Here is a 22,847-nt window from a genome sequence, read left to right as displayed (position 1 = left end):
TCGACGACACAGATACTTGACGGCAATTTCCGACAGTTTTCCTTTCTCCGAAGGAAAATAAAACTCTGCGTCTTTGAATCGATCTTGACGGACTCGGCTACAACGCGAGCGAACATGGCTACCTCGATCAACGATCTCCCAAATGAAATCCTAGGCCAGGTATTCTCCCATTTGGACCGACCTGCGCCTTCAGACTCAAAGCTCCATGATCAACCAAGCTTTATCATGCTGCAAAACCTTTTTTTCGACCGCGATCTCAAGACTACTTCTCTCGTTTGCAAGCGATGGCGAGACGCCGTCCTACCTCTTCTATTCCGCCATGTAGTCTGGACGGTTGATCGATTCGAGCTGCCGCTCATGGAAGAAACGGGAGACCCAGCGTCCGCGATCGACTTCTTATCTTTTCTCAGGTCCAACAGTCTAACCAACTATGTCAACACGCTATCAATGTTTGTCGAGGATGCGATGGGCGGCATATCAGAGGGCACCAGCAGTGCCACGCTCATGGAGACTGGCTTCGCCAACAAAGCCTCTTACAGCGAAGACTACAACTGGCTCTGGAGAACAATCTTTGAACACATCGAACCCACCAGGCTGACCATGATCGCTTCGCCGCGAGTCTTGGCTCAATTGCTTTCGCGCATGCTTTTCCTGGGAGATGCATGGAACTTCTCCATGCCGCAGCATGTTCTGTCACTCTCGCGGAAAGACAAAAGGATAAAGGAGACACAATCCAAGGCGCAAGTGACAGCATCGTCCGGCCATGCTTCTGGTTCTGAACAAGCTTATCAGAAGCGCGTTCCCTGTGATTTGCTCACCATCCGCCCATGGCAGGCTCTGTTACTCAACGAAGGGTCCTCAACGCGCGTCTACAAGACATACGAATTCTACCTCAAACGGCCACCATCCATTCTCGGCGCTCTGCTGGGAGCGGAAGAGTTCCCCAACGACGAGTCAATGATCTCACCCTCGATTCGGGACCTCTCCTACGTCGGCATCTTCCCACTATCGAGCCACTTCAACACCCTCGTCCAGAACATCCCCCACCTTGACCGCCTCTTCGTTCAGCTCGTGCCCCGAAATGACATCCTCCAGGACACGGACGAGATGCGCAACGTCGACCTCGCCGATCTCTGGATGGAGCGGAACACGGCCTACTCGATGCTCTTCCGCGAGCTCTTCGACCCGGACCCGGGTAGCCCCTGGCTCGACCTCCGCGTCTTTGAGAGTGGCGACGCAGCAGACAAGGAGGCGTGGGAGATGGCGGTGCAGTTCGTGCAGTTCAGCGGCGTGAAGGGGTGGAAGGTCGAGAGCGAGGGCGTTTTCGTGAGGGAGGGAGACGAGGAGAGCGCCAGCGCGATCCTCGGCATGTCTCAGTCAGTGGCGCCAGGATCATCTTGATCACAACACTATACGTTGGGTGAGGTTGCTAATTACAGGTGCAAAAAGGCTCCCGGGTAAACTCAGACGGATGGCGTTCAACGGAACTGCTGCGCTGCCGGTGTCTAGCGTTTCGCTTTACATGGGAGACGTAAATACCCCATAGACGAGCCTTGATAGGACATTGGCAGCAAAATCGAGACAGTATTTGGCCCGACCAAACAAAGAAATCCGTGATACTTCTGCTACGATCCATTGCCCTGACGAGCTAGACCTACAATGTCCGAAAAGAACGGGAACGCAAAAGACCGAGAGATGAGTCCGAAGATCGAATGCATGAGGAAACGAACCATACTGCAGTCAATAGTTCCAACTTCAGCGTTCTGGCTACAGTCTGAACCTTGAAGGATAACACAGTGAGCAGTGCTCGCGCTGGACAGATCCCACGCTGCTCGTCTTATTGCGTGCTAGCTGGCTGTCCTTTGTTGCTATGTGGGAAAGTTGGGTTACAGTGCATAATAACCTCAATCCACCTTTCATTGCAGCTTCCCGCCACGCCATGGCGGCGCGGCCGTTGGGCCAATGTATTCTGGTGGTATGATAAAGACCCTGTGCCCTCCACATTCACTCAAATCCCCTCAAGTTTCTACCCGTGGGTGTCCCGTACAGAAGTCTCATGTTATCACGCAACCTCTCCGGAGCAATTACAACTGGAGAATCGGTGCAAGTGGCTGTGAATTAAACATCATAATTTTCCCCCCATCGAAGCATGTGTTTCAGAAAGACCATAGCGGAGCAATTTGCAGACGCTGTCAACAGTCTTAGTACGAGATTATGAGCTTCCATTTTGAGCTGAGGTTGCGGTTCTAGGTGGGGCAAAGGTGAGGCTAAAAACAACGACTGGTAGTTCCACCCCCAAGCTCTCGGTGAGCTCGGTGTACTCCGCATCATGTGATTTCGCCACTCGGACGGCCCAAGCTCGTCTGACGAAAAGCGGGCGCAAATAACCTCCCAACCAATCATGACCCGCAGCATCTGCAGACAAAGCCAATTGGCGCCTCCCCTCAGTGGCTGGAAAGACCCGGTGTGGACAGTACGGCTGGGTCGGGGGGGAGGACCAGACCAAAAAGAAAGTCGCAGCGGACGGAAGCTTCTTCTCCAAAATCATCGACCTATCTATCGAACGATACACGCACGAGCACTACATCATTCCGCCCGCCCTCTCCTCCCCTCCTCCCCATATCCTCCTCCTCCCCATCACCAATAACCCCCTCTTCCGCAGCGGCCACTTCCTTCTCTTCATTTCTCGCATTCTTTCGCCTTTTATACCATTTACGACTGCAGCGACGACTTACGCTCATCAAATCCCGACTCCGACAAAAACCGACGATCTACCTTAGTGGCCGAGCTTCCGGACAGAGCTCCAATTTCTTCTCCTCTTCTTCGAAACAACAGTCAACACGTGCATTGGGGTACCGTCTCGAGGCTCTCAATGTCAACGCCCCCTTCATTCCGACGAACGTGAGCGCCTTCTCGCATCGACTACTCGAGTCACGACGATTGAACCTACACAAAATATCGAACCAAACATAATACTAGACAATATGGTCCTCTCTCACACTACGAACCATACCTACTCTCACCCCTTCCCGACCGTCACGCTCGCCTACTTCCTCCGCTACTCCTCTCCCAAACTCAACCCCTTCTCCACCCATGTCCTCAGCACCGACACCATCGATAGCCGAATCGACCCAGTGACGGGCAGGCTGCACACGACCCGCATCCACCTGAAGAAGTCCCGCATGCCCGCACCCGTGTTCAAGCTCCTCCCGGTATCCATCACCGGCGGCGGCTCCGGCGAAAAGGTGAGCTACGTTCTCGAGAACTCCGTCATCGACATGCGCGAGGGCTGGATGCGCACCGAGAGCAAGAATCTCAGCTTCATGAACGTGCTCTCCGTCGTCGAGAAGCAGGACTTCCGCCTTCCCGCAGGAGCAACCGCCGACGCGGCCACCGACGTCACAACCACCTTTGTCTACAAATCGCGTCTCGGCGAGAGGCTGCGCGGCGGCAAGAAGGATCAGATGCAATCTGCCGTCGAGCAGCCGGAGCAAAAGGAAGGCCGCTGGATGCCCGGTTGGATGAGTGGGATCGGCGCGCGCGGCGTGCAGCGCAGTATCGAGAGCATTGCCTCGAGCAAGACGCAAGACCAGATGGGCAAGAGCCGCGAGGGCATGCGTGTCGTCCTTGAGCGGCTGCGAAAGAACGGCGTCGTGGGCGTGCTGGAGATGATGAGACGGGAACGCCAATTGGCTTGATAGCCATCCCCCCCAGCTCGACGAAAAATGCGGACCACGGAACGTGACCTGGACTGGAGGAGAGAGAGAGCACACATGTATACCATTCGCGAAGGGCCATTGACGACATTGCCCGGTCCGCGGGTCACGTTCCGAGGTCGCTGTACCCCTATCACCCCACTTGTTGTACATTATTCTATGACCATAGCGCGGCGTCTTTGTGGCTTTTTAAGGAGGACGGGGAGGACACGGCAAAATGGATTGTGACGGACACGGAAAATTCTTGCACTCATCTGTCATGCCGTCTCTGTATGACATCCCCTCTCTTGTATTTGGCACGGATCTAGTCAAACATGTAAAAACTTTGAACTTTTACTATGTGGTCCCACTTGGTCTCGTGCAATGATATCTGTGTCTTGCCAGTTGAACCACTAGACGACCGGCTTTCCATCAAGCTCGCTTGACGGCACATCTCAAGCCGTCGAATAATTTGAATCCTCAATTGGCGACATGTAGCTTTGGTCGGTGCTGGGGGATGCACAGCCACGAACTACCTATTTAAGCTTGCGGCCCCAGATCTTGGCGATCTACAACACAATTCAAGGTTGGGATGGTTACCGCCTATGTACATCTATGTACATGAACTGTCGCCATTATATTTCCTGAGATGTCCCACGGCCCTGAATCGCGACGGCTGACGGCAGGTTTTTGGAATGTTTATTGGGCATCGAAATGCCGCTCAGTCAGTAACATCCTCTTCTCGATATCAAAGGGTATTCCGAGTCGCTCATTCATTCACTTGTTGGGACAATATCGCTATTGATTTGATAATGTATTTTCATCTTGTAGGTTTACAGTATAGTACACTTCTGTACAAGAATTGTTCCTCCATCACTTTTGCGCCTTCTTGGCTTCAGCCATGGCAGCCTCCTCGTCCGCCATCATGGCCTCGATATCACCCGACACGAGCCAATCCTTGACCTCGTCGACAATCTTATCCAGCGCCTCCCCGCCGGCAATGACGTCGGGGAGGTTATGCACGTCAATACCCGCCCGGTGATCCGTCACGCGGTCCTGGTTGTAGTTGTACGTGCGGATCTTGTCCCCGCGGGTAATCTTGTGCTTGGACAGCACAGAGTTCCGCAGCTGCGCCGCCGCCTCCTCCCGGGCCTCGCGCCGCTGCAGCGCGACGCGCGACCGGATCAGCTTCCATGCGTCGTCCCGGTTCCGCGACTGCGACCGCGAGTCCTGCATGCTGACCACCGTGCCCGTCGGTATGTGCGTCATGCGGATCGCCGACTCGGTCTTGTTGACGTGCTGCCCGCCCGCGCCCCGCGCCCGCATCGTCTCAATCTTGACCTCAGACGGGTCGATGAAGAAGTCGCTCTCCGGGTTGTTGATGTCCTCCGAGTCCCCGCCATCCCCCTGGAACGACGGCAGGACCCACACGGCCACGGCGCTCGTGTGCACGCGGCCGTTCTTCTCCGTCGCCGGGATCCGTTGTACGCGGTGCATGCCCGCCTCGCCCCGGAAGAGGTCGTAGGCCCCCGGGTCCTGGACCTCGATGACGGCCTCCTGCAGGGGGCTCTCGCCCGCCGCCGAGGACGAGTCGCCCGCGGCGTCGGCCATGTCGTACTTGATCACCGTCGCGCGCAGCCCTTTGCGCGCGCAGTAGCCCTTGTACATCTTGAACAGCGTGTCGGCGAAGAAGCGGCCCTCGAGCCCGCCCGGTCCCGGGCGCACCTCGAGGAGGCAGGGCATGTGTGCGTAGGGGTCCTTGGGCGTCAGCGAGGCGGACAGCTTGCGCGAGAGGGAGCTGAGCTGGCCGTTTGTGGCCTGGAGCTCCTCGGCGGCCATTTCGCGGAGCTCTTTATCCTTGGAGAAGAGGAGGCCGTCGAGCTCGGCGATGGAGCTCTGCGCCTTTTCCCATTCTCGGAGGGCGGCGACGACGCCGGAGAGCTCGCCGACGCGGCGGGCCGTTTTGGAGTCGTAGTCTTCTTCGAGGGTCGCGGAAAGGGTGTCGTGTTCGGTTGCGAGGTTACGGGCTCGTTGGAGGAGGGCCGGTGGGAGGGTCGCGGTTGTGTCTGGCGGGCAGGTACCTTGTTAGCTGGGGTCCGCAGACGCTTTTGAGGGTGGTGGTGGTGGTGATGGGAGCTTTACCGGAGCTAGCACGGCGGATGAATTGGGTGGTTTTTGGCTTCAGGAGCCCTCCCAGGCAACGACGACACACCCATGGTGTCGCGAGCATACTCGGACAGCGAGGTGGACTGGTGGGAGAGGAATGGGTAGGAATCAGGACACTTTTTTTTTTTTTTTTTTTTTGGGGGGGGGGGGTGTGGGGAGGGCGGGGGGGGGGGGGGGGGGTGGTGGGGGGGGGGGGGGGGGTGGGGGGGGGGGGGGGTGGGGGGGGGGGGGGGGGTGGGGGGGAGGTGGGTGTTTTTTTTTTTTTTTTTTTTTTTGGGAGGTGGTGGTCAAAAAAAGCTTGGGATGGCCCAGAGCTTCGATACAAAGTTACGCGCCAGTGACATGGTCGCATGCAATCATTTCCCTCCGGGCCAAAAAAAAAAATGCATTATGTAATGCAGTGCTCTTCAGCTCATGTGCAATTCAAGATGCAAGATTCCTCTCACTCTACTTGGACTTCTGAACTTTCCCCTTTGGATTCTAGACTTCATCGCTCCGATTTATCTCTTCTCGTATTTCTTCTTCGTGGGTGTTGCAGGGCTGCACTTATACTGCGCCTCTCAAAAAGATTTTCTCATCATTGCAAGAAGGTCTCCATGTTAGTTTCTTACACTCCACCATCAACACCCCAGACTATCATTCGGTTTTAAACTTCAGGTTGCATTATTTATATGAACCCTCAATGTTTCGCACTCTTACTTGTGGCGTCCACCGCTGGAAGCCACTCCCGCACTCGAACTTGCCACGTGCTTGCATCTCCTCGGTCGAGGGTATCGCAACCCTCTCTACCGCTTCCTGGACAAGCTGGGGAGCTCTTAGGGCTCCTAGTCTCTCCAGGTTAACTTGTTTGGCAGTCAACGGAAGCATTAGGTAGACCCCATCCATGTTTGTCTTTGTGAAGTCCACTCGGATAAACTCCAAGACGCTCTTACCACGCTGGTTTACTCTTCCTGCGTCTGTCTCTCGACGGAGCTGTCTCCAGGCTTCATGCCAAGCACACGTGTGACTTCCAGGTTATGCGGCTTCACTCGGAATCGCAAATCGCCTTGCTCCAGGCCCGAGTAATTCCGGCCCGGGCAGCATAAAGGCGATGAATCAAGCCCATGCAGCTTGCCAGGTACTCAGGTTCATGGCCTGATATTAGTCTTACATATCTACGCCAAGTAATTGATGTAGCTGCGCAATACGACTAAGCCACGTCTTATTTCCGAGTCAAGCCAGCCCAGGTCTTAGCCTCTTTAACCTCCCGACAACCTTTAGGTTACCTTCTTTGTATGGCATGAAAGGTCTTTTTGTTTAACCAAAACACTGTTTACTAGACCAAGTTTCGGTTCTGGACATCGGCCTCCTTGATGGCTGCATGTTTAAGCTAAAACTACCATACGCATGAATAGGTTTCTGATACTCATAATTAAGCATTATCTGAAGACCATACTCCGTATGGTTCCCGAATGTGGCTGGCGAACCACCAAGCTTAGATCATGCTCACTTAGACACCGGCCACGATATGCATGATCCGATCATGGTGGATATGCACGTTTCCTCGACTCAAGCTTCGACTCGAGCGAGGTATGCGACGTGTCGACTCGAGCGAGGTATGCGACGTGTCGACTCATTAGCCGACCGATGTAGTTCGCGGTCTCCGTTCTATTTCGACTTCGTTTAAGATATCTTTGTGCGTCAGAAACAGCGCCTCACGAGGTGAATATCCTTCAAGGGTGTGAGTCAAGGATGATGAGAATATCATCTTTCCATCGTGACATGGACGTTCACTTTAAGTCTGATAATTATGGCACTAGTAGCATTGCTTCAATCCATTTCTCGTCCGATTTTGAAAACTACCCTGCTATTTCTGAATGTTTCATCTGCAAGTATCGACGGCCATAAACCAGGCAGAGCGTTCAAGGTTAACTCGATTATCGAGAACAGTCCTGAGAGTGACGATATGATCAATTACTGTAAAAGGAAACCAACAAAACCCTACTTTACGTTTATTCTTGCGAAGATTCTACCAAACTTTTGGCCCAGTAGGAGACAACGTAGGCTGGAAAGCGGTCATTCGACTAAGAGGCGGCTGAATCCTTACCGCACCGCAGACCGTCTTCTTTGGGCTTCAGTGTTGAGAAGCAAGCAAGTCCATCATCCATTAAGAATATCGAACACGAGGATCCCCGTATATGCGGAATTCCCTGTCAGGATTAGTTTGCCCATGCTCTTCTCAGTAAGCGTCGGGCAGAAGCGACGCTAAAAGTGGCTTGACCAGAGTCAGGTGGATATTGAGCTGCTCGTATTCAACCCAGGGCTGAACGTCGCCCTCCAATGACGCAGCCCTAGCGGGCCAAGATCGTCTGTTCAGCTAGGGATATAAGACTCAACTAAAGCCCTCGCCAAGGTAATTACAGCAGCGTTCTAGACGTCAAATCCAGCCTTATTACTACGCATCTGTTTCCAGAGTTTCAACGGTCTTTAGTCCCGAAACCTTCCTTTCGCTAAGCATCAGAATGAAGTGTTCTACCATCGTCGGCGTCTCCTCTCTGGCTCTTGTGTCAGCAGGAAACTGCAGTCTCCCCCAAATCAACCTGGGCCACTTTTCCTTCCCCCACACCAACATGTTCGTCGCCTGGTCGCCATACACGCCGACCACGATCCAAGAGCTCGACGACGTGTGCGTCAAGTCGGGCGCCATCAAGGGCACGGCCACATGGACCGCCGTCCGCACCGCGAGCACCTACACCACGGGTCCCATCTGCGGCAACCCCTTCAACATCACGAGCGACGAGACGGGCGTCACCTACCGCAACCTCGAGCTGGCTTGCAGCGACGACAACAGTGAAGGACAGGCGACGCAGGTCACCGCCGTTGTGGACGCGGCGTCGCAGAGGACCGTCCAGACGTGCACGCCCGTGCTTTTGGACGGCGAGGAGTTCCGCTTGGGTGATGGCTGCTCCAACTACCACGGCAGCTCCCTGTCGTTCGACTTTGCTTGTTCTTCATAAGCTAGGGAGCACATTTCCGGGCTCAGCTGCTGGATTTCAGGTACAGTCTTATGCATCAATCGGACTACTATAGACGAGCAGCAATGAAAGTCGGACTCAGTTTCGGTCACTAAATTTATAGCTGCAAGAGGATGGACTTTCGATATCTCGAGTCGACCTAAGATCAAGCCCATCAAAGGAACCAGGCAAAACTATAGAGCAGGTACCCTAATAAAGGTCTTGATAGTCTGAGACTTGAGCTATGTTTAATAGGCAAATCTGCAAGGAGTCAATTTCAAGCTCCATTCATCTTCATGGCCCACTTCTTTATTGTATACCTACCTATACCAGTCCGCGGTTGTCCGTCCACTTGAGTGTTCATGGTGAATGGGGATAAGTGAGCAATGGAGTCACGAAATTGGGCCATGCAAAATTCCTTCCTGGGACCAATAACTGCGCGTGTTTGACATATTCTTAATTAACGGCCATTCAGTATCACCGAAACATCTCAGTCCCTGCAGGGTCCCTTTCGAGCATCGAGGAGTGATTCAAAGTCTGTGGGAACATAACCATAGATTTCGGCTGGAAAACACGCCACGGGCTCGGGCCGCGGTGACTAGTGCATGCGTTCGAATCCGTCGTGTAAAGTGACGCCAGCTGCGCTTCGGAAGGTGGTGCAGCAGAACCGAACCAGCTTACCCACCCCGTACTACCGCCGGCTCGGCTCTCCACCTCCTGGTGGCCCCGCCAAGTTTAAGCAAAGCAAACATCCTTACGTCGACATGGCAATTCTCCAGGCTCTTTCTTGGTGATTTAAACCCTTCTCTGGAAGTAAGCTTCGCCCCAGTCTTGAAACTCTGGTCTTCCAAGGAAAAGCGCAGTGTCTTGGTTCCTTGTCTCTGTCGCTTATTCGGCAAGCAGACTCCTACGGACGACCAGCATGACGGCCTATTGTAATACGCAAGATGCAAGATGGAGACTCCCACCTCGGACGGTTCTTCATCCCAAAGATTCAAGCCAGAGGCTTCAAATTGGTATCATAGGTGCCGGGATCGGAGGACTGATGGCAGCCGTTGCCCTGTTAGAGAGCGGCCATGATGTTGAGGTAAGCTTGAAAGCTTTATAATTTAACCCCTCATTCATTGGTTTTTTTTTTTTAATAAAAAACCTGAATCCTTCAGATTTACGAGAGATCTCAATTCAAGAGCGAAGTCGGGGCAGCGATCTCGACGCCTCCCAACTCCACCCGAGTGCTTAACTACTACGGATTCGACTTTGCTCGGGCCAGGGCCACCACTGCGGAAAAGGCAAGTTTCTCATTGTTGCCGGAGCCCACCTAGCATGACGAGAATCCTACTTTGCTGATTCGCAGTTTGTCGTCGGGAAAAAGTACATATACTACGACGATCCCAACAACATTGACAGGACGCGGATGGTGACATGCACCGACTATACCCCCAGATACGGAGCCCCTTGGCTATTTTTCCACCGCGTTGATCTTCATAATGAGCTCAAGATCCTGGCTACCGAGCCGACGCCAACCAGAAAGAGTGTTGCCCGCCTGCACCTCGGCGTCAAGGTGTCCGATATTGATCTAGACGGGACTATACACTTTGAAGGCGACGCGAGCGTCCGGAAAGACATCCTTATCGCGGCCGATGGTATACGAGTGAGTCCCTTTTCCCCGCCTCCCCCCCTTCCGTCGCCCTTCAAAAAGCGCCAGACCAGAGAATAATCGAAGCGTGATAACCACTGACTTTGTTCAGTCTTCCTTCATCTCCAGGGTTGTGGACGATCCACCGGAAGCTCAGCACTACATGTCGATGCTTCGATTGATGGCTCCCGTGGAGGACCTACGAGATGATCCGGATGCCGTGGCTCTCTTCAAAGATGGCTTGACTTCGATTCGCATCAGCTATGGTAAAATGCGAAGTGCCATACTTTACGGCTGCCGAGGGTAGTGTTGCCTTCGTCAAGACCCTCATAGGATTGCCAAAGACTGACACGTCCATCCATCATAGGGGCTCTCTCCAGAACATTGGCCTGCTGTACCCCCCTGGACTTGCTCTAGATTCCGAAGGTTCGTTTTTGCTTTTTTTTCCCCTCTTCCATACGTTCTTCGGCAGATGATTTATGAGACTGATTTCTTTGCTCACCTTTAATGGTTTAGGCAACGACCTTTCGAAAAGAGAAGACTTTGTACACCAAGTCGTCGAGGGGTTCCCAAAGCCTATACAATCCGTCTGCACGTAAGTGGAAAAGCTCCAACCATTTCAAGCAAAAGCCATGCTAACCACCATTTTGTGACCAAAGTCAGGCAAGAGGTGTCGGACAGTGGAAAGTCTTCACACGCAAGCCCCTTGCGAGGCTCGCCCGGGGTCGAGTGGTCCTCATAGGAGACGCCGCGCATCCCATGCCTCCAGGTAAGCAAAACCACATTTACCAGAAGAGAAAAAAGGAAAAAAGGAAAAAAAAATAGTTGATGAGCCGGATGTCGACTTACCTACCTTGCTAGTACGCGCTCAAGGCGCGGCCATGGCAATCGAAGACGCCGCGGCGCTGGGCGTGCTGCTGTCGGCCCTGACGTCGAAAGACGAGATCGAGACCCGGCTGGACATGTTCAACCGGCTGAGGGTGAAGCGGGTGGCGGGGACGCAGACGACGTCTTCGCAGCACCGGTGGGATCCCACTCTTGTTACCGAGGAGCAGCGACAGTACTTTGACGGCGACGTTCCGCGTAAGGGAGTCCTGATCTGTTCTTCAAGACCTGTGCTAATCATCACCGCCTTTCCCCCACATCCAGAGACCGTGGAAGACCTGGAAAGATTTAGTTACGACAACAGTGTTATTCGCGATGCATTTGACCTGTTAGAAAGGGGCTTGAAGGGGGATTTGTAGGTGCGGGCGAGTTTAGTAGGACACATGTTAGATTTAGAAGGAATTACACGATGAATTCATTAGATGGCTTGTCTTCTCATCTACGCGTGAATCCTACAATTCCACACAATTGTAAAGTCGCTGCATGTAAACACATCCGACACAGCTGCGATAAAACCATTCCGATGATGTTTGGATTGTGGTATCTCATGATCCTGCACAGGTATTCATGCTTAGGTGCTATGCTATACAGGTTTTGAGTTGCGACGTTGTGGAAATAAGTCGCGCGAAGTAGCTCAAGCGCCGGGCTCCCGGCCAAGCAAGCGACGCCAGACTCCCAAACTTTTATGTTTTGACACATGGCACCCTGGCCAAGAAATGAACGCAAGCTTAGCTCGAGAATTCCCACAATAAATCTGGCGTTGGACTTAGATGCAGAATGAGTATCTCCGTGTTCAGGGTCACCGACGCGCACTCGGAAGAGAACGGGCCCATGACCTCGGGAGGGCGGGGTCCGGGTCCCGGTGGGCCGCCCAATTCGGTGGTCAACGGAGGCCCGGGTTGCGGCGGCAGGATCCCGACTGGAGGGCACGGGTATCGATCACACCCCCTGACATGAAAACAACTTTGACCGGTTCGTCCCCAGTGACCCGTAGTCCAACAATCACCTGCAGTAGAGCTGTCTCCAATACCCCAATCATTCTTTCTAGTCGAGTAAGAATTGCAATCATTGCGCTATCGAATCCTTTCCCCCCCTTAAAAAAAAAAAAAACCGACTGCGAACTCGTAACCAATCATTCCCCACACAACAGCAACACCTCAAAACACAGACGCGAATAATTGGCAAAAACACCTTTACAAACCCCCCAACCCATGCAATCACCAAACAAAACCACCAGCTTTTTCGCCTTCATCGGGGCTGGTTCGCCTTCTAGAAGGACACATATGAAAGTAGAAAAAAAGAAGAAGAAAAGGGAATCGATGCCTGATTAACAACCACAAATGGGCCAAACACATCCTAGTCCATTCACACCCCCATCCAACCGTCCTCTGGAACGCAAACGCCAGTGACTCCTCCTGCATACCACGCGCAGGTAGAAATCTCCAATCCTCCACCACTCACCACCACCACCACCACCACCACCACCACCACTACCCCTTGACCTCTTTTTCTGATTTCCGCGTCACCGTGAAAACGAAATGTTCCAGGTGGCTCTCACCCCAAACCACCCACAATGACGAAAGTGATAAAGGCACAAGCGTGGCCGGTCCCCTTTCATCGCATACTTTATCTCCTTGTTCTCTTCCCTCAGTCAACGTTGACGCTCCAAGTTCAGCCGCCCATTGTTCGATTTTCATTCCACTTGTCTTCTTTAATCTTACACATACGCGTCAAGTAGTCTCTGCGAGCTATTCTCATTCATTGCCGCACCTTATCTTATATCAAGAAGGAGAGCCGGTCTCACCCATCCATCACACCCCCCCTCCCATCACCTCCCCATATCTCATCCACCTCCACCAAAAACAACCCACGACCTCAACACCAAACCTCAGAAGATGCATCTGCTCTCCCTCTCCATCCTCCTCCTCCTGGCTTCCTCGGCCGCCGCCCTCCCAGCAACGCCAGCAACACCCACAAACCCACCACCGTCACCAACAAACTCCCCAAGCTCACAACAACCTCCCATCCAGCCCTTCTTCTCCACCGCCTCGCCCCTTCCAACAGGCATATCCGCCAACCCGGCTCCGGCTCCGGCCCCGACCCCAATCTACTCAACCATCACCCCCAAATTCCCTTCCTCAAACTCCTCCTCCTCCTCACAAAACTCCTCCTCGCCGTGTGCCTCCAGTAGATCCCTCCGCCTAGGCCCAGCTCGCCTCCACAAGAAACCGCACAACCAAGGCTTCAACTCCTCTCTTCCTCCGCCGCCAACCGCAACCCTTACACCCACCGCAATCCCCACCGAAGCTACCGCCGCCGTAGCCGTAGCCGCCGCCGCAGCCGTAGCCGCAGCAGCTGAAACCCCAACAGACTCCGGCCCTCGCGACTACGCCTCCCTAATCCCCCCCGCCCCGGGCGTCACCCCTCGTCCGGAGCCGAACCTCGCCGAGATGGGCTACTACCAGACGACGTACTACTCATGCGCGACGAGGGGCACCTCGGTCCACTGCGGCTGGCACAGACCCATCATGGTCGCGCCCGCCAATAACGCCGCCGCCGCAGCCGCCCCATCCGCGAACCGCAAAGCCGGGATCGGGGCCATGGTCGCGGCGGCCGTAGTCGCCGTTGTGCTCGTGGCCGGATGATAGAGGCCCAGGCGAGAGGAGGGTTATCGAGCAAGTGTGCCACCTCACGATTCGATCGTTCATGCCGGCGACAATTCGTCGTTATGCAGAGGACGGGTGTCAGTCAGGTTCTCGGACCTGGCGTCTCGCAACCGGAGCCTCATCGGCAGAATCTGACTAGCGCGCCTCGCGGCCTAGGGCTCACGATACAAGCGGCAGGAGCCGTGGCTGGCACCAGACAGATATCGGCTGAGATGCTAAATTTGGTGGTCCTAAGCGGCTGACAGTGTCAAAGCGTGTGGGGAGGGTGAAAAAAAAAGGGAAAAACGCTAAGCTTTCTTGACCCCTGACGATTAATGAATAATGATTGATGATGATGAACATGACGGATCGCCCAGCAGGCTGGGCTGGAGTGTCAGAATGACAAGGTTGAATACAGAGTCCATATGCCTCACGGCCTGATAGTACACATAGCATGGGTCACTCACCTCCCTTCTCCACGGGGCCTGCTTCACGGTAAAAAGTGGACGAGGAGGAACCGCGAAGGGCAATTTTGGACAGTTTCTTGTACATCATTTGAATACAGCTTATGAAGATAACAAAAAAAAAAAAAAAGAACAGCGAAGAGAGAAGGACACTACCTGCCTTTGGCCCCGCCCCAAACCACGTTCTTTTCTTTCGCCTTCTAAAGCTCGGGTATTTCAGAACAACATGGAACAGAGTACCAGAGAAACGAAAATGTTGAAAGGAGAAGCGTAAAAAAGCCAGTAGTCCGGGGAGGAAGAAAACGTATAATGGTATGTTGGAAAGCCGCCCCCTCTCTTCTTTGGCTCTTCCTCCTTATTTCCCTTTCTCTCCGTCTTCTCTCCGTCTTCGCTCCATAGTTAAAAAACGTTATATCAAGAGGGTTGAGTTAAAAAAAAAAAAAAAAGCCTTCAGTGTGGTTGTGGAAACCCGTTGCTGCGGAGGATTGGATTACAAGGGAAGAATCGCATTGTTCTTGAAGATAGACTCCTGGCAGTGCGTTCTTGCATAGACATCTTTTCTTATGTCTACCGTCCAGGCCGCGGCGGGTGCTCGGACGGTGAGGTGATTAGGGACCTAGAGTCCCCCCGGCGGATTCGGCTCGGGGCCGCCGTATACCTCGGTACGCATTCTGAAGTTGCATACGGCTCGAGAATGGTGAGATGGGTGGATAGGCGACGGGCTTAGTAAATCAGTCGGGTGAGTGGATGAGGTCGTTAGAGAGTCGGAATGGTGGTGGTGGTGGATGAGGGAGGCATTGCCGCTCGCCTCGTTATCTACTTCTTGGCCGGGGCAGGCGGTGCCTTGACATTGTTGGACAGCCAGGCCAGGCCCTCAAGCAGGCCCTCGCCCGTCGTCGCGCAACTGGGCACAACGTACCAGACCTTATCTTTTAACTTTGAAAGGTTCAGGGCCTCGGTGACTTCTTGTGGCTTCATGGCTGTGGTGCGATCATGCATGTCAGTCTTCCAAAGTTTCCTGAAAGGCAGCAGAGAGAGCCGTGGGCAGTGTGACGCCGCTTGGGGTATGGGTCGGTGTCAAAACTTACCGCCGTTGACGTCCTGCTTGTTGGCAAACACCAGCAGCAAGCTGTCCTTCATCTCGCGGTCGTTGATGATTCTGTGCAGCTCCGACTTGGCCTCCTCAATTCTTGCGCGGTCCGACGAGTCAATTACGAAGATGAGACCCTGGGTTCCTATGCGGGGGCAGTCGTATCGTCAGCGCAACTGGTCACAGAGAATAGATGATCCTTGGAGGGGATATGATGGAGGAGAGGGCAGGCAAGGACTCACCGCTAAAGTAATGTCTCCAGAGGGGACGAATCTTGTCCTGGCCACCAACATCCCAGACGTTGAACTTGACGTTCTTGTAGGTGACGGTCTCGACGTTGAAGCCGACGGTGGGAATGGTGGTGACGTCCTGGCCGAGCTTGAGCTTGTAGAGGATAGTGGTCTTGCCGGCGGCGTCAAGACCCAGCATTAGCAGGCGCATCTCCTTTGATCCGAAGATCTTGCCCATCATCTTGGAGAGTTGACCACCCATTCTGACTGCCGGAAGGGTATCTCGGGTTCGTGGGTTCGTGGAGTATGAACAGAGTCGGTCGGTCGGTTTGTTGTCGAGGGTAGCAGCGGGGGTTGGTGCGGTGCGGTGCGGTGCGGTGTGGTGTCGGGTTTAAAGGGGATGTCGCAACGTATGATGAATCGCTCCCTCTGAATTTCCTCGCGTAAAACTTCCGGGGTGGCAGGCGTGATTGACGGTTCGGACGGTGTCGCGCGCAATTGAATCCCAGGACGCGGTAGTCGTCGGGGTGGGAAAGGTTTCCAGGTTGAGCGAGAGAGAAGAGTGTTGTGGGAGCGAAGGAGTGTGGAGTGTGGAGTGTGGTGGATGTGATGAGTGCAGAAGCTATCACAAGAAAAAAAAACACGAGCAACTAAGCGATTTGCTGGAGCCGGTGCTGATGTTGGTGCAGGCGCTGGCCTGGTCGGGGATCGGAGGTTGGGGGTCGAATGGAGTTGGGCTCTTTCCACTTTCCAGTGCCAATGGCCAGTGTTCGCTCGCTCGGGCGTGGGACGTGGGATTGGCGACGTGGGACGTTGGACGTGGCACGGGGACCGAGACGTGTGTCAAGGCGGGCTTGGGGAAATCAGGCACGGCAGGCAAAACCAGGGAGGAACGACGCCAAGACGGTATGGAAATGGGCCAATTGACAGCTATATTTGGGGTGTGATTAATGCTAGCCGTCATCCGAAACGAAGTAATGCTGTCAGATACTTTATTGGTACTTCCTACTTTAACTACGAATACTTGCTAAGGCACGGTACTTGGCATCCTCCAGATGAATGCTGCTTACTCCAGGTGAGTGGGGTACCTTGTGAGTGTACAACTACAGCGTACTTTGAGCTATCTGACAGAGACCAAGCCTGAGGAGTCGAGGAGGATCGTCTGGAGGATCGTCTGGAGCTGCCGTCTGGAATGGGCAATGGCAATGGGCAAATGGGCATCTGCAGCTTGGCTTTCCAAGCGTTTCAACCGTTTGTCAGGCGGGCAGACCACAGACCACAAAATACTCGTCACCTCATCGTACCTATACAGAATACAGAGTATAGGTCGGCGTCGGCGTTGCATCAATCCTGCTCTCCAAGTTGCGGCTTGCCTCGGGTTCGCAACTTTGTTCCTCTGAACCTAAGGTAGCGGGGACCCGTTGGAGGGGCCGCATCTTGTATTCGCAATCACGTTTAGATGGAAATATTGAATCTCGAGCAATGCAGCGCTCGCTCGCTCCGGGGCGCATGCGCATGCACATGCACATGACATGACAACTCCAGCACTCTGTCACTTACTCAACCACTGTCCACATCAGTCACCAGCAACAACAAACGCAGCCACCCCTGCCTTTTCCAAAGCTTTTAATTGTGGGACACTTCCCCCCTGGTCTACCCATCTTAGCTGGGTAAGTACGGATACACTATTGCTCGGAAATTCAACGCAGGTCTGCTACTGCTCTTAGGTACGTACCCGCTCCCGCTCCCACACCAGCACCTCTCCGGTCCAAACGGAGACATGCAACCCACGCCGAAGCCAATCAGCCTTCTCGTGTACCTTTTTCCGAAGTGGATCCCAAACAGCAAGGGGTCTTCTACCTTACTCTCTTCGTCGTCTCTCACCCCTGTGTCGTCTCTCAGGTTGCCCCGAACGTTTGCCTCTTTCGCTCTCTCTCTCTCTCTCTCTCTCTCTTTTCCGCTCTGACTGCTCGACTTGCGAAACTATTCGATTCTCTTCCGCAATTCACCCCATCCATTTCCTCTTTTGTCCAGGACCGTTGAAAACAGACCAATCACCATATGTTTTCATCCCTCTAGATACTGAACCCTTGCCCCGTGTTTCCGTGGCTGTTGCCCTAGCCAATGGGCATATTTAGCGACCTGCAGGTACACCACCTCCACCACTACCTTACATATCTGCCTTAGGTAAGTCACGGCATTCTAGATATGCACGTGCCATGCCGGAGTCAGGGGCGAAACTCGACACTTTAAGCCAACCTTTCATAGTTTGATTGCAGCGTCCCCTTGCTTTCCATGTCAGTGCAGAAAGTGACAGATTTAGAAGCCACCAAACAGAGATGACTTGTCGGCATCGTACCGCAGTAGAGCCTGGGCAGTCTGGACCAAGAATGCAAATGTTCATTGTCATTTCTATTCGTACTGTTGTCTCCGGTATTCGCTAGCTGCTACCCCTGCATCATAGTAAGCATGTTAACATCCGTTTCGACCCGCCGCGTCATGTCTCCTTTTTGTTTGTTTAATGAGGCTTAACGATGTGGCACATGTCCCATGTCCGGGCCGTTGATCTCTCGGCCAATACACACTTTCTCAAGTCAATACTTTAAGCGAACGCCCGCTCATGGCTCTCGCTATCGCCGCTTACACGATGCACTTCCTGACTTTGGCCCTCTCCGCATCACCAGATCTGTGGATCTCGGAGCCCTTGTCCGCTTCAGGGTCGATACTCCAGCACGTAGCGCCGCTCCACCTGATGCGTAGTCGATGAGTCGTTTTCGCCGTGAAACTTGAGATTGACCGTCTTGCCGTCCGGCTCCGTACCGACAACGTCTGCCGCGTAAAATGCCGTTGTCTGCGGGTAGAGCCCGAGGACCATCCTGCCCGCCTCGAGCTTGGCGAGATTGTGCGTCTGGTTCTCCGCCGGGATCGGTATCATGCCCGACGCAAACGTCTTGTACTCTTTCGGCTTGACGTTGTCCTCCGGCTCCACGTCCAAGCACTTGTACCGCCGGCTCTTGCCTTCGCCAATAACACCGACCACCTCACCAAGTATCCAGTCGTACGGCGCCTCTCCCTGCTGCGGCTCGTCCTTTTTCCGTTTGAACGCCACCTTGTCTCCTTTGGAAAAAGACACCTTGCTTCTGGCTGCCGAGGAAGCGCTCGAACCTAGGGCACCCGACGATGAGCCTGCCGTGTTGGAGCCCGTGGATCCCTGCGGCTCGACGCTATCTGCCTTGGGCGGCATACTATCGCGGTTGCTACCCCGATCGCCGTATTTGCGTGAGCTTCCGCCAATGGGGCTGGGCACGGGAGAGTCGCCCGCTCCATCAAAGTCGTACAGGGCGGCCGCTGCCGCGTCTCGGTTGCGGGTGGAGCTGCCGGTCCGTGATGACGCGCCGGTTGTCGCTGGAGCCTCTGCTGCTTCCTTGGCCTGCTGCACGGCCTTGAGAATCTTGAGCTGCTCAATGAGGTTCTTGATGTTGTTCGAGTTGTTCTCTGACAGCTTGACGCCGGAGCGGCAGTTCTGCTCCATCTTGTTAAGATCGCTGGCTGATGGGTTTCCGCCGTCCATGCTTGCAATAGCTGCCTTTTTGTCTAGCTTCAATAGCTCGGCCAAGTTGTCATTCTCTTGGTTGACACCGCTCACAACTTCGTGGAACTTCTCCCTTGCAGATTCCCAAAGCTGCACCTCCTCGCCGTGGCCGCTGCCATTGTTGCGATTCGAGCCGCGGCCGCTTCGGTTCCGTTGAGACATCTTGGCGTGCTGAGATCCCAGAGGGCTGGGCTGGACGTTGGACGAGTCGCGTTTCTTCTAGATTGACTCGTGGCCGGCGCCCGGACGAGAGAATGTGCTCGCAGGTTTCGGTTCGACGGTGGGAGGCTTCCTCCTACGGCCACTGCGAAGCGGCTTCTCAGCTTCTGTCGTCGGTTCCTGTGACATCTTGACATCAGCTCTGGGTTGCGCCTGGTGTTTGAGCCGACTTGGGTGTAGAAAGGAGGAGGAGGAGGAGGAGGAGGAGAGGGAGTAGAGAAGTCCAGATGAAGGAACCTAGCTAGGGGTAGGGAGAGCGAGCACGATGACACTTACGGGGAAGGCGCGATGTCCACTTGGTTGCTACTCCGCCAGCTGTCACAGGTCGGATTACGTTCAATTCCTCAGCAAGAGCTTGCCTTGAGCTCTCTCTCTCTCTCTTGCTGCGGGGGTATCTAGGCGCAAAGACGCTATTTAAAGAAACAAAAGAAACCGATCCAGAAAACTAAGCCCATGACGCGACCAGCCGAAAAAAATAAAATGGTTAAGCTTTGAGTTGGCTAGGTCTCGGAATGCCATGGCTTGCCAGCAATCAAGGTGGATGGGGATGCTGATGGCAGAATGCGGACGGCAAGGTACCTTATCAGGCCACGCGCAGGAAAGCGGAGTGCTGGAAGCTTCATTGGCTCATTAAGGCGCCTGCCAGTGCTGCGCAATTACAGAGTGGGACAGTCAGCAGCTCAAGTTGAAGATCCCAGCCAATTAAACGACCCTACTTCTGCTTTCACTCTGCGGCCCGACCACTTGCCCGGGGCCCGTGCTCTGATGATCGCTTGGAGGGGTCCGGAGGTGCTGGCTCCATTTGGCGGGGTCCTCCAAGTGAAGCTCTCCCTGACGTCAAATCCAATGGTGGGGTGAGCATACGCACCCCCAACCTTATTAGTACGACATCGTCGTCGCATCTTCACTCTCCCTTGGTACTTTCCCTCCTCTATACTCTTCTGATTACTTTGAGCTTTGACGGCTCATCGATTTAGTCACAATGGTTCTGCAAGTTCCCCTGTTCAAGCTCCAATGTGGAGTGAATTCCTACGAATGGGGAAAGAAGGGAGAAGACTCGGCAGCTGCGCGCTTTGCTGCCACAACACCAGCTGAAGGCTTCAGCGTTGAGGCAGAGAAGCCTTACGCAGAGGTGAGCTTCATAATAGTACCAGCCATCAAAATCGCACAATTGACTTATACTTTGCAGCTGTGGATGGGCACTCACCCTTCAAACCCGTCAAAAGACCTACAGTCTGGTCGCACCCTCCTCGACCTCGTCCAAGACAACCAGCAACTCCTCTCTGCGCCCATAGCCTCCAAATACGGCTCCAAGCTTCCCTTCCTCTTTAAGGTTCTATCAATCAACAAAGCCCTCTCGATACAGGCCCACCCCAACAAGAAGCTCGCCGAACAGCTACACGCCCGCGACCCCAAGAACTACCCTGATGACAACCATAAGCCCGAGATGGCAATCGCCATCACTCCTTTCGAGGGCCTCTGCGGATTCCGCCCTCTCGCCGAGATCTCACACTTCCTTGCGACAGTCCCTCCCCTGAAGAGCCTGGTCGTCGATGACAAGGCCGACGAGTTCATCAATACGATCAAGGGAGAGGAGGAGAGCGAGAATCCCGAGACCAAGGACCGGAATAAGAAGGCTTTGCAGCATGCCTTTGCCTCTCTGCTGTCCGCCACGCCGGAAGAGATTAAGAAGCAGGCGGAGAAGCTCGTCTCCCTCGCCAAGTCAGAAGGCAGCAACTTCGCCGGCGGCGGCGTATCCACAACAGATGGCGAGACCCTCTCGGAGCTCATTATCCGTAATCACGCAGAATTTGGCGCAGATGTCGGTCTCTTCGTCCTCTTCTTCTTGAACTATGTCAAGATGGAGCCTGGCGAGGCCATGTTCCTGGTTGCTGACGACATTCACGCCTACCTCTCTGGCGACATTATCGAATGCATGGCCGCCTCAGACAACGTCGTCCGCGCTGGGTTCACCCCCAAGTTCAAGGATGTTCCAACCCTCGTCGACATGCTCACCTACAATTACGCCCCGATTGACGAGCAGAAGATGTCCCCCTCCGAGTACCCCTACGCCACCCTCAACCGCACCGCCTACAGCTCCGGTTCCGCAGTCATCTTGTACGACCCGCCGATTGAGGAGTTCAGCGTCGTCCGGTCGTTGTTGAACGGTGACGGCTCCAAGGTCACGTTCGAGCCCATCGAGGGCCCCAGTATCGTCATCTGCACATCGGGCAAGGGCACCATCGCTGTCGGCCCGACGGTGCAGAAGATCAGCGAGGGCAACGTCTTCTTTGTCGGATCGACGGCGGAGTTGGTGCTGCAGTCCGAGGGCGATGACGAGGACGAGTTCGTCACGTTCAAGGCGTTTTGCGAGATTGACGAAAAGGTGGAGGAAAAGTTATGAAAAGTGCTCACAGGTGCAGCGCGAACATTCATCCCCATTGCCCGTATTTGAGACGCGGAAGCAGTTATTCATACCCAAGATTCATACAAGATGATCACGACCAAAAAAAAGCATCATGTCAGAGATTATTTTGATACTGCTCAGTTGCTGCCCATAATGAAAGGTATCAGCCCGATCCCGGCGGATCTATCTGATGTGTGGTCTCAATGCCGACCCAAGCATAGATGACCGTTTTAATGAATGCTCCCTAGACTCATTAACTTTCAGAGGTCTCCAGGTCAGACACAGCGCGCCAAAGAAACCCCCCATAACACTGTGAAGGCGTCCACATGCTATGATTTGGGGGTACATGAAGGGAAGGAACGATGCCGTAACGGAATCTCGGAGTCTTAGAGTATTCCTTCCGGGAGACCGCCTTGGTTTTTGATAAAGAAAAAGCTCACCCTGCCGTAGCAGGTATCCCCAATTGGAAACAATTTGGTTGAAATGACAGCAGCCCAATGCCGTGGTGTAAGGCAGGAAATATTTTTAAAAAAAACCCTAAAAGATGCCCCTAATTATCCTCATTTTTGAATCCATGCCCCAAGGTCCCTGGCCCATCCCCTTTCCCCCGGTATCATTCAAAATTAAATGCCCCATAACTCGTACCGTTTCTTTTCTGTATCACCGTTTTTCCAGCCCATAAAATCCTGCCGTTAACCCCCAGATTATCCTCAATCCAACCGAGGATATTCGAACTGATCCATTACCCAATGGCCCAACCCCTCCCGAGATATTTCAACCAACCCCTGATATCAAAACTTCAAGACAAACGAGGAATAAGGCGAG

The 22,847-nt window shown here is 53.9% G+C and overlaps 9 protein-coding genes across 9 annotated transcripts; 6 read left to right on the top strand and 3 right to left on the bottom strand.

Annotated features, from left to right (window-relative positions):
- Positions 1–114: 114 nt before the first annotated feature.
- Positions 115–1,401, top strand: CORC01_07523 (F-box domain-containing protein; the record flags this gene model as incomplete). The annotated part of the gene is made up of 1 exon (XM_022619159.1): positions 115–1,401. One exon carries the CDS (start codon positions 115–117, stop codon positions 1,399–1,401), a length of 1,287 nt encoding a protein of 428 aa, XP_022474424.1.
- Positions 1,402–2,984: 1,583 nt separating this feature from the next.
- Positions 2,985–3,698, top strand: CORC01_07522 (PRELI-like family protein; the record flags this gene model as incomplete). The annotated part of the gene is made up of 1 exon (XM_022619158.1): positions 2,985–3,698. One exon carries the CDS (start codon positions 2,985–2,987, stop codon positions 3,696–3,698), a length of 714 nt encoding a protein of 237 aa, XP_022474423.1.
- An 870-nt stretch (positions 3,699–4,568) lies between these two features.
- CORC01_07521 (RF-1 domain-containing protein) lies at positions 4,569–5,925 on the bottom strand (the record flags this gene model as incomplete). Its single annotated transcript, XM_022619157.1, has 2 exons — positions 4,569–5,761; positions 5,838–5,925. 2 exons carry the CDS (start codon positions 5,923–5,925, stop codon positions 4,569–4,571), a joined length of 1,281 nt encoding a protein of 426 aa, XP_022474422.1.
- A 2,437-nt stretch (positions 5,926–8,362) lies between these two features.
- Positions 8,363–8,857, top strand: CORC01_07520 (uncharacterized protein; the record flags this gene model as incomplete). Its single annotated transcript, XM_022619156.1, has 1 exon — positions 8,363–8,857. One exon carries the CDS (start codon positions 8,363–8,365, stop codon positions 8,855–8,857), a length of 495 nt encoding a protein of 164 aa, XP_022474421.1.
- Positions 8,858–9,776: 919 nt separating this feature from the next.
- CORC01_07519 (uncharacterized protein) lies at positions 9,777–11,734 on the top strand (the record flags this gene model as incomplete). The annotated part of the gene is made up of 8 exons (XM_022619155.1): positions 9,777–9,941; positions 10,209–10,505; positions 10,603–10,793; positions 10,858–10,916; positions 11,007–11,085; positions 11,150–11,259; positions 11,352–11,573; positions 11,640–11,734. The coding sequence occupies 8 exons, from the start codon at positions 9,777–9,779 to the stop codon at positions 11,732–11,734; spliced, it is 1,218 nt and encodes a 405-aa protein (XP_022474420.1).
- A 1,536-nt stretch (positions 11,735–13,270) lies between these two features.
- On the top strand, positions 13,271–14,020 carry CORC01_07518 (uncharacterized protein; the record flags this gene model as incomplete). The annotated part of the gene is made up of 1 exon (XM_022619154.1): positions 13,271–14,020. The coding sequence occupies one exon, from the start codon at positions 13,271–13,273 to the stop codon at positions 14,018–14,020; it is 750 nt and encodes a 249-aa protein (XP_022474419.1).
- Positions 14,021–15,300: 1,280 nt separating this feature from the next.
- Positions 15,301–16,066, bottom strand: CORC01_07517 (ADP-ribosylation factor 6; the record flags this gene model as incomplete). Its single annotated transcript, XM_022619153.1, has 3 exons — positions 15,301–15,464; positions 15,573–15,719; positions 15,817–16,066. 3 exons carry the CDS (start codon positions 16,064–16,066, stop codon positions 15,301–15,303), a joined length of 561 nt encoding a protein of 186 aa, XP_022474418.1.
- Positions 16,067–18,517: 2,451 nt separating this feature from the next.
- CORC01_07516 (SAGA-associated factor 29) lies at positions 18,518–19,558 on the bottom strand (the record flags this gene model as incomplete). Its single annotated transcript, XM_022619152.1, has 1 exon — positions 18,518–19,558. The coding sequence occupies one exon, from the start codon at positions 19,556–19,558 to the stop codon at positions 18,518–18,520; it is 1,041 nt and encodes a 346-aa protein (XP_022474417.1).
- Positions 19,559–20,597: 1,039 nt separating this feature from the next.
- On the top strand, positions 20,598–22,019 carry CORC01_07515 (mannose-6-phosphate isomerase; the record flags this gene model as incomplete). The annotated part of the gene is made up of 1 exon (XM_022619151.1): positions 20,598–22,019. One exon carries the CDS (start codon positions 20,598–20,600, stop codon positions 22,017–22,019), a length of 1,422 nt encoding a protein of 473 aa, XP_022474416.1.
- Positions 22,020–22,847: the final 828 nt, after the last annotated feature.

Source organism: Colletotrichum orchidophilum, assembly GCF_001831195.1.
Source record: "Colletotrichum orchidophilum strain IMI 309357 chromosome Unknown Scaffold_60.1, whole genome shotgun sequence".
Taxonomy (NCBI): domain Eukaryota; kingdom Fungi; phylum Ascomycota; class Sordariomycetes; order Glomerellales; family Glomerellaceae; genus Colletotrichum; species Colletotrichum orchidophilum.
This window is presented reverse-complemented; position numbering and strand designations above follow the sequence as displayed.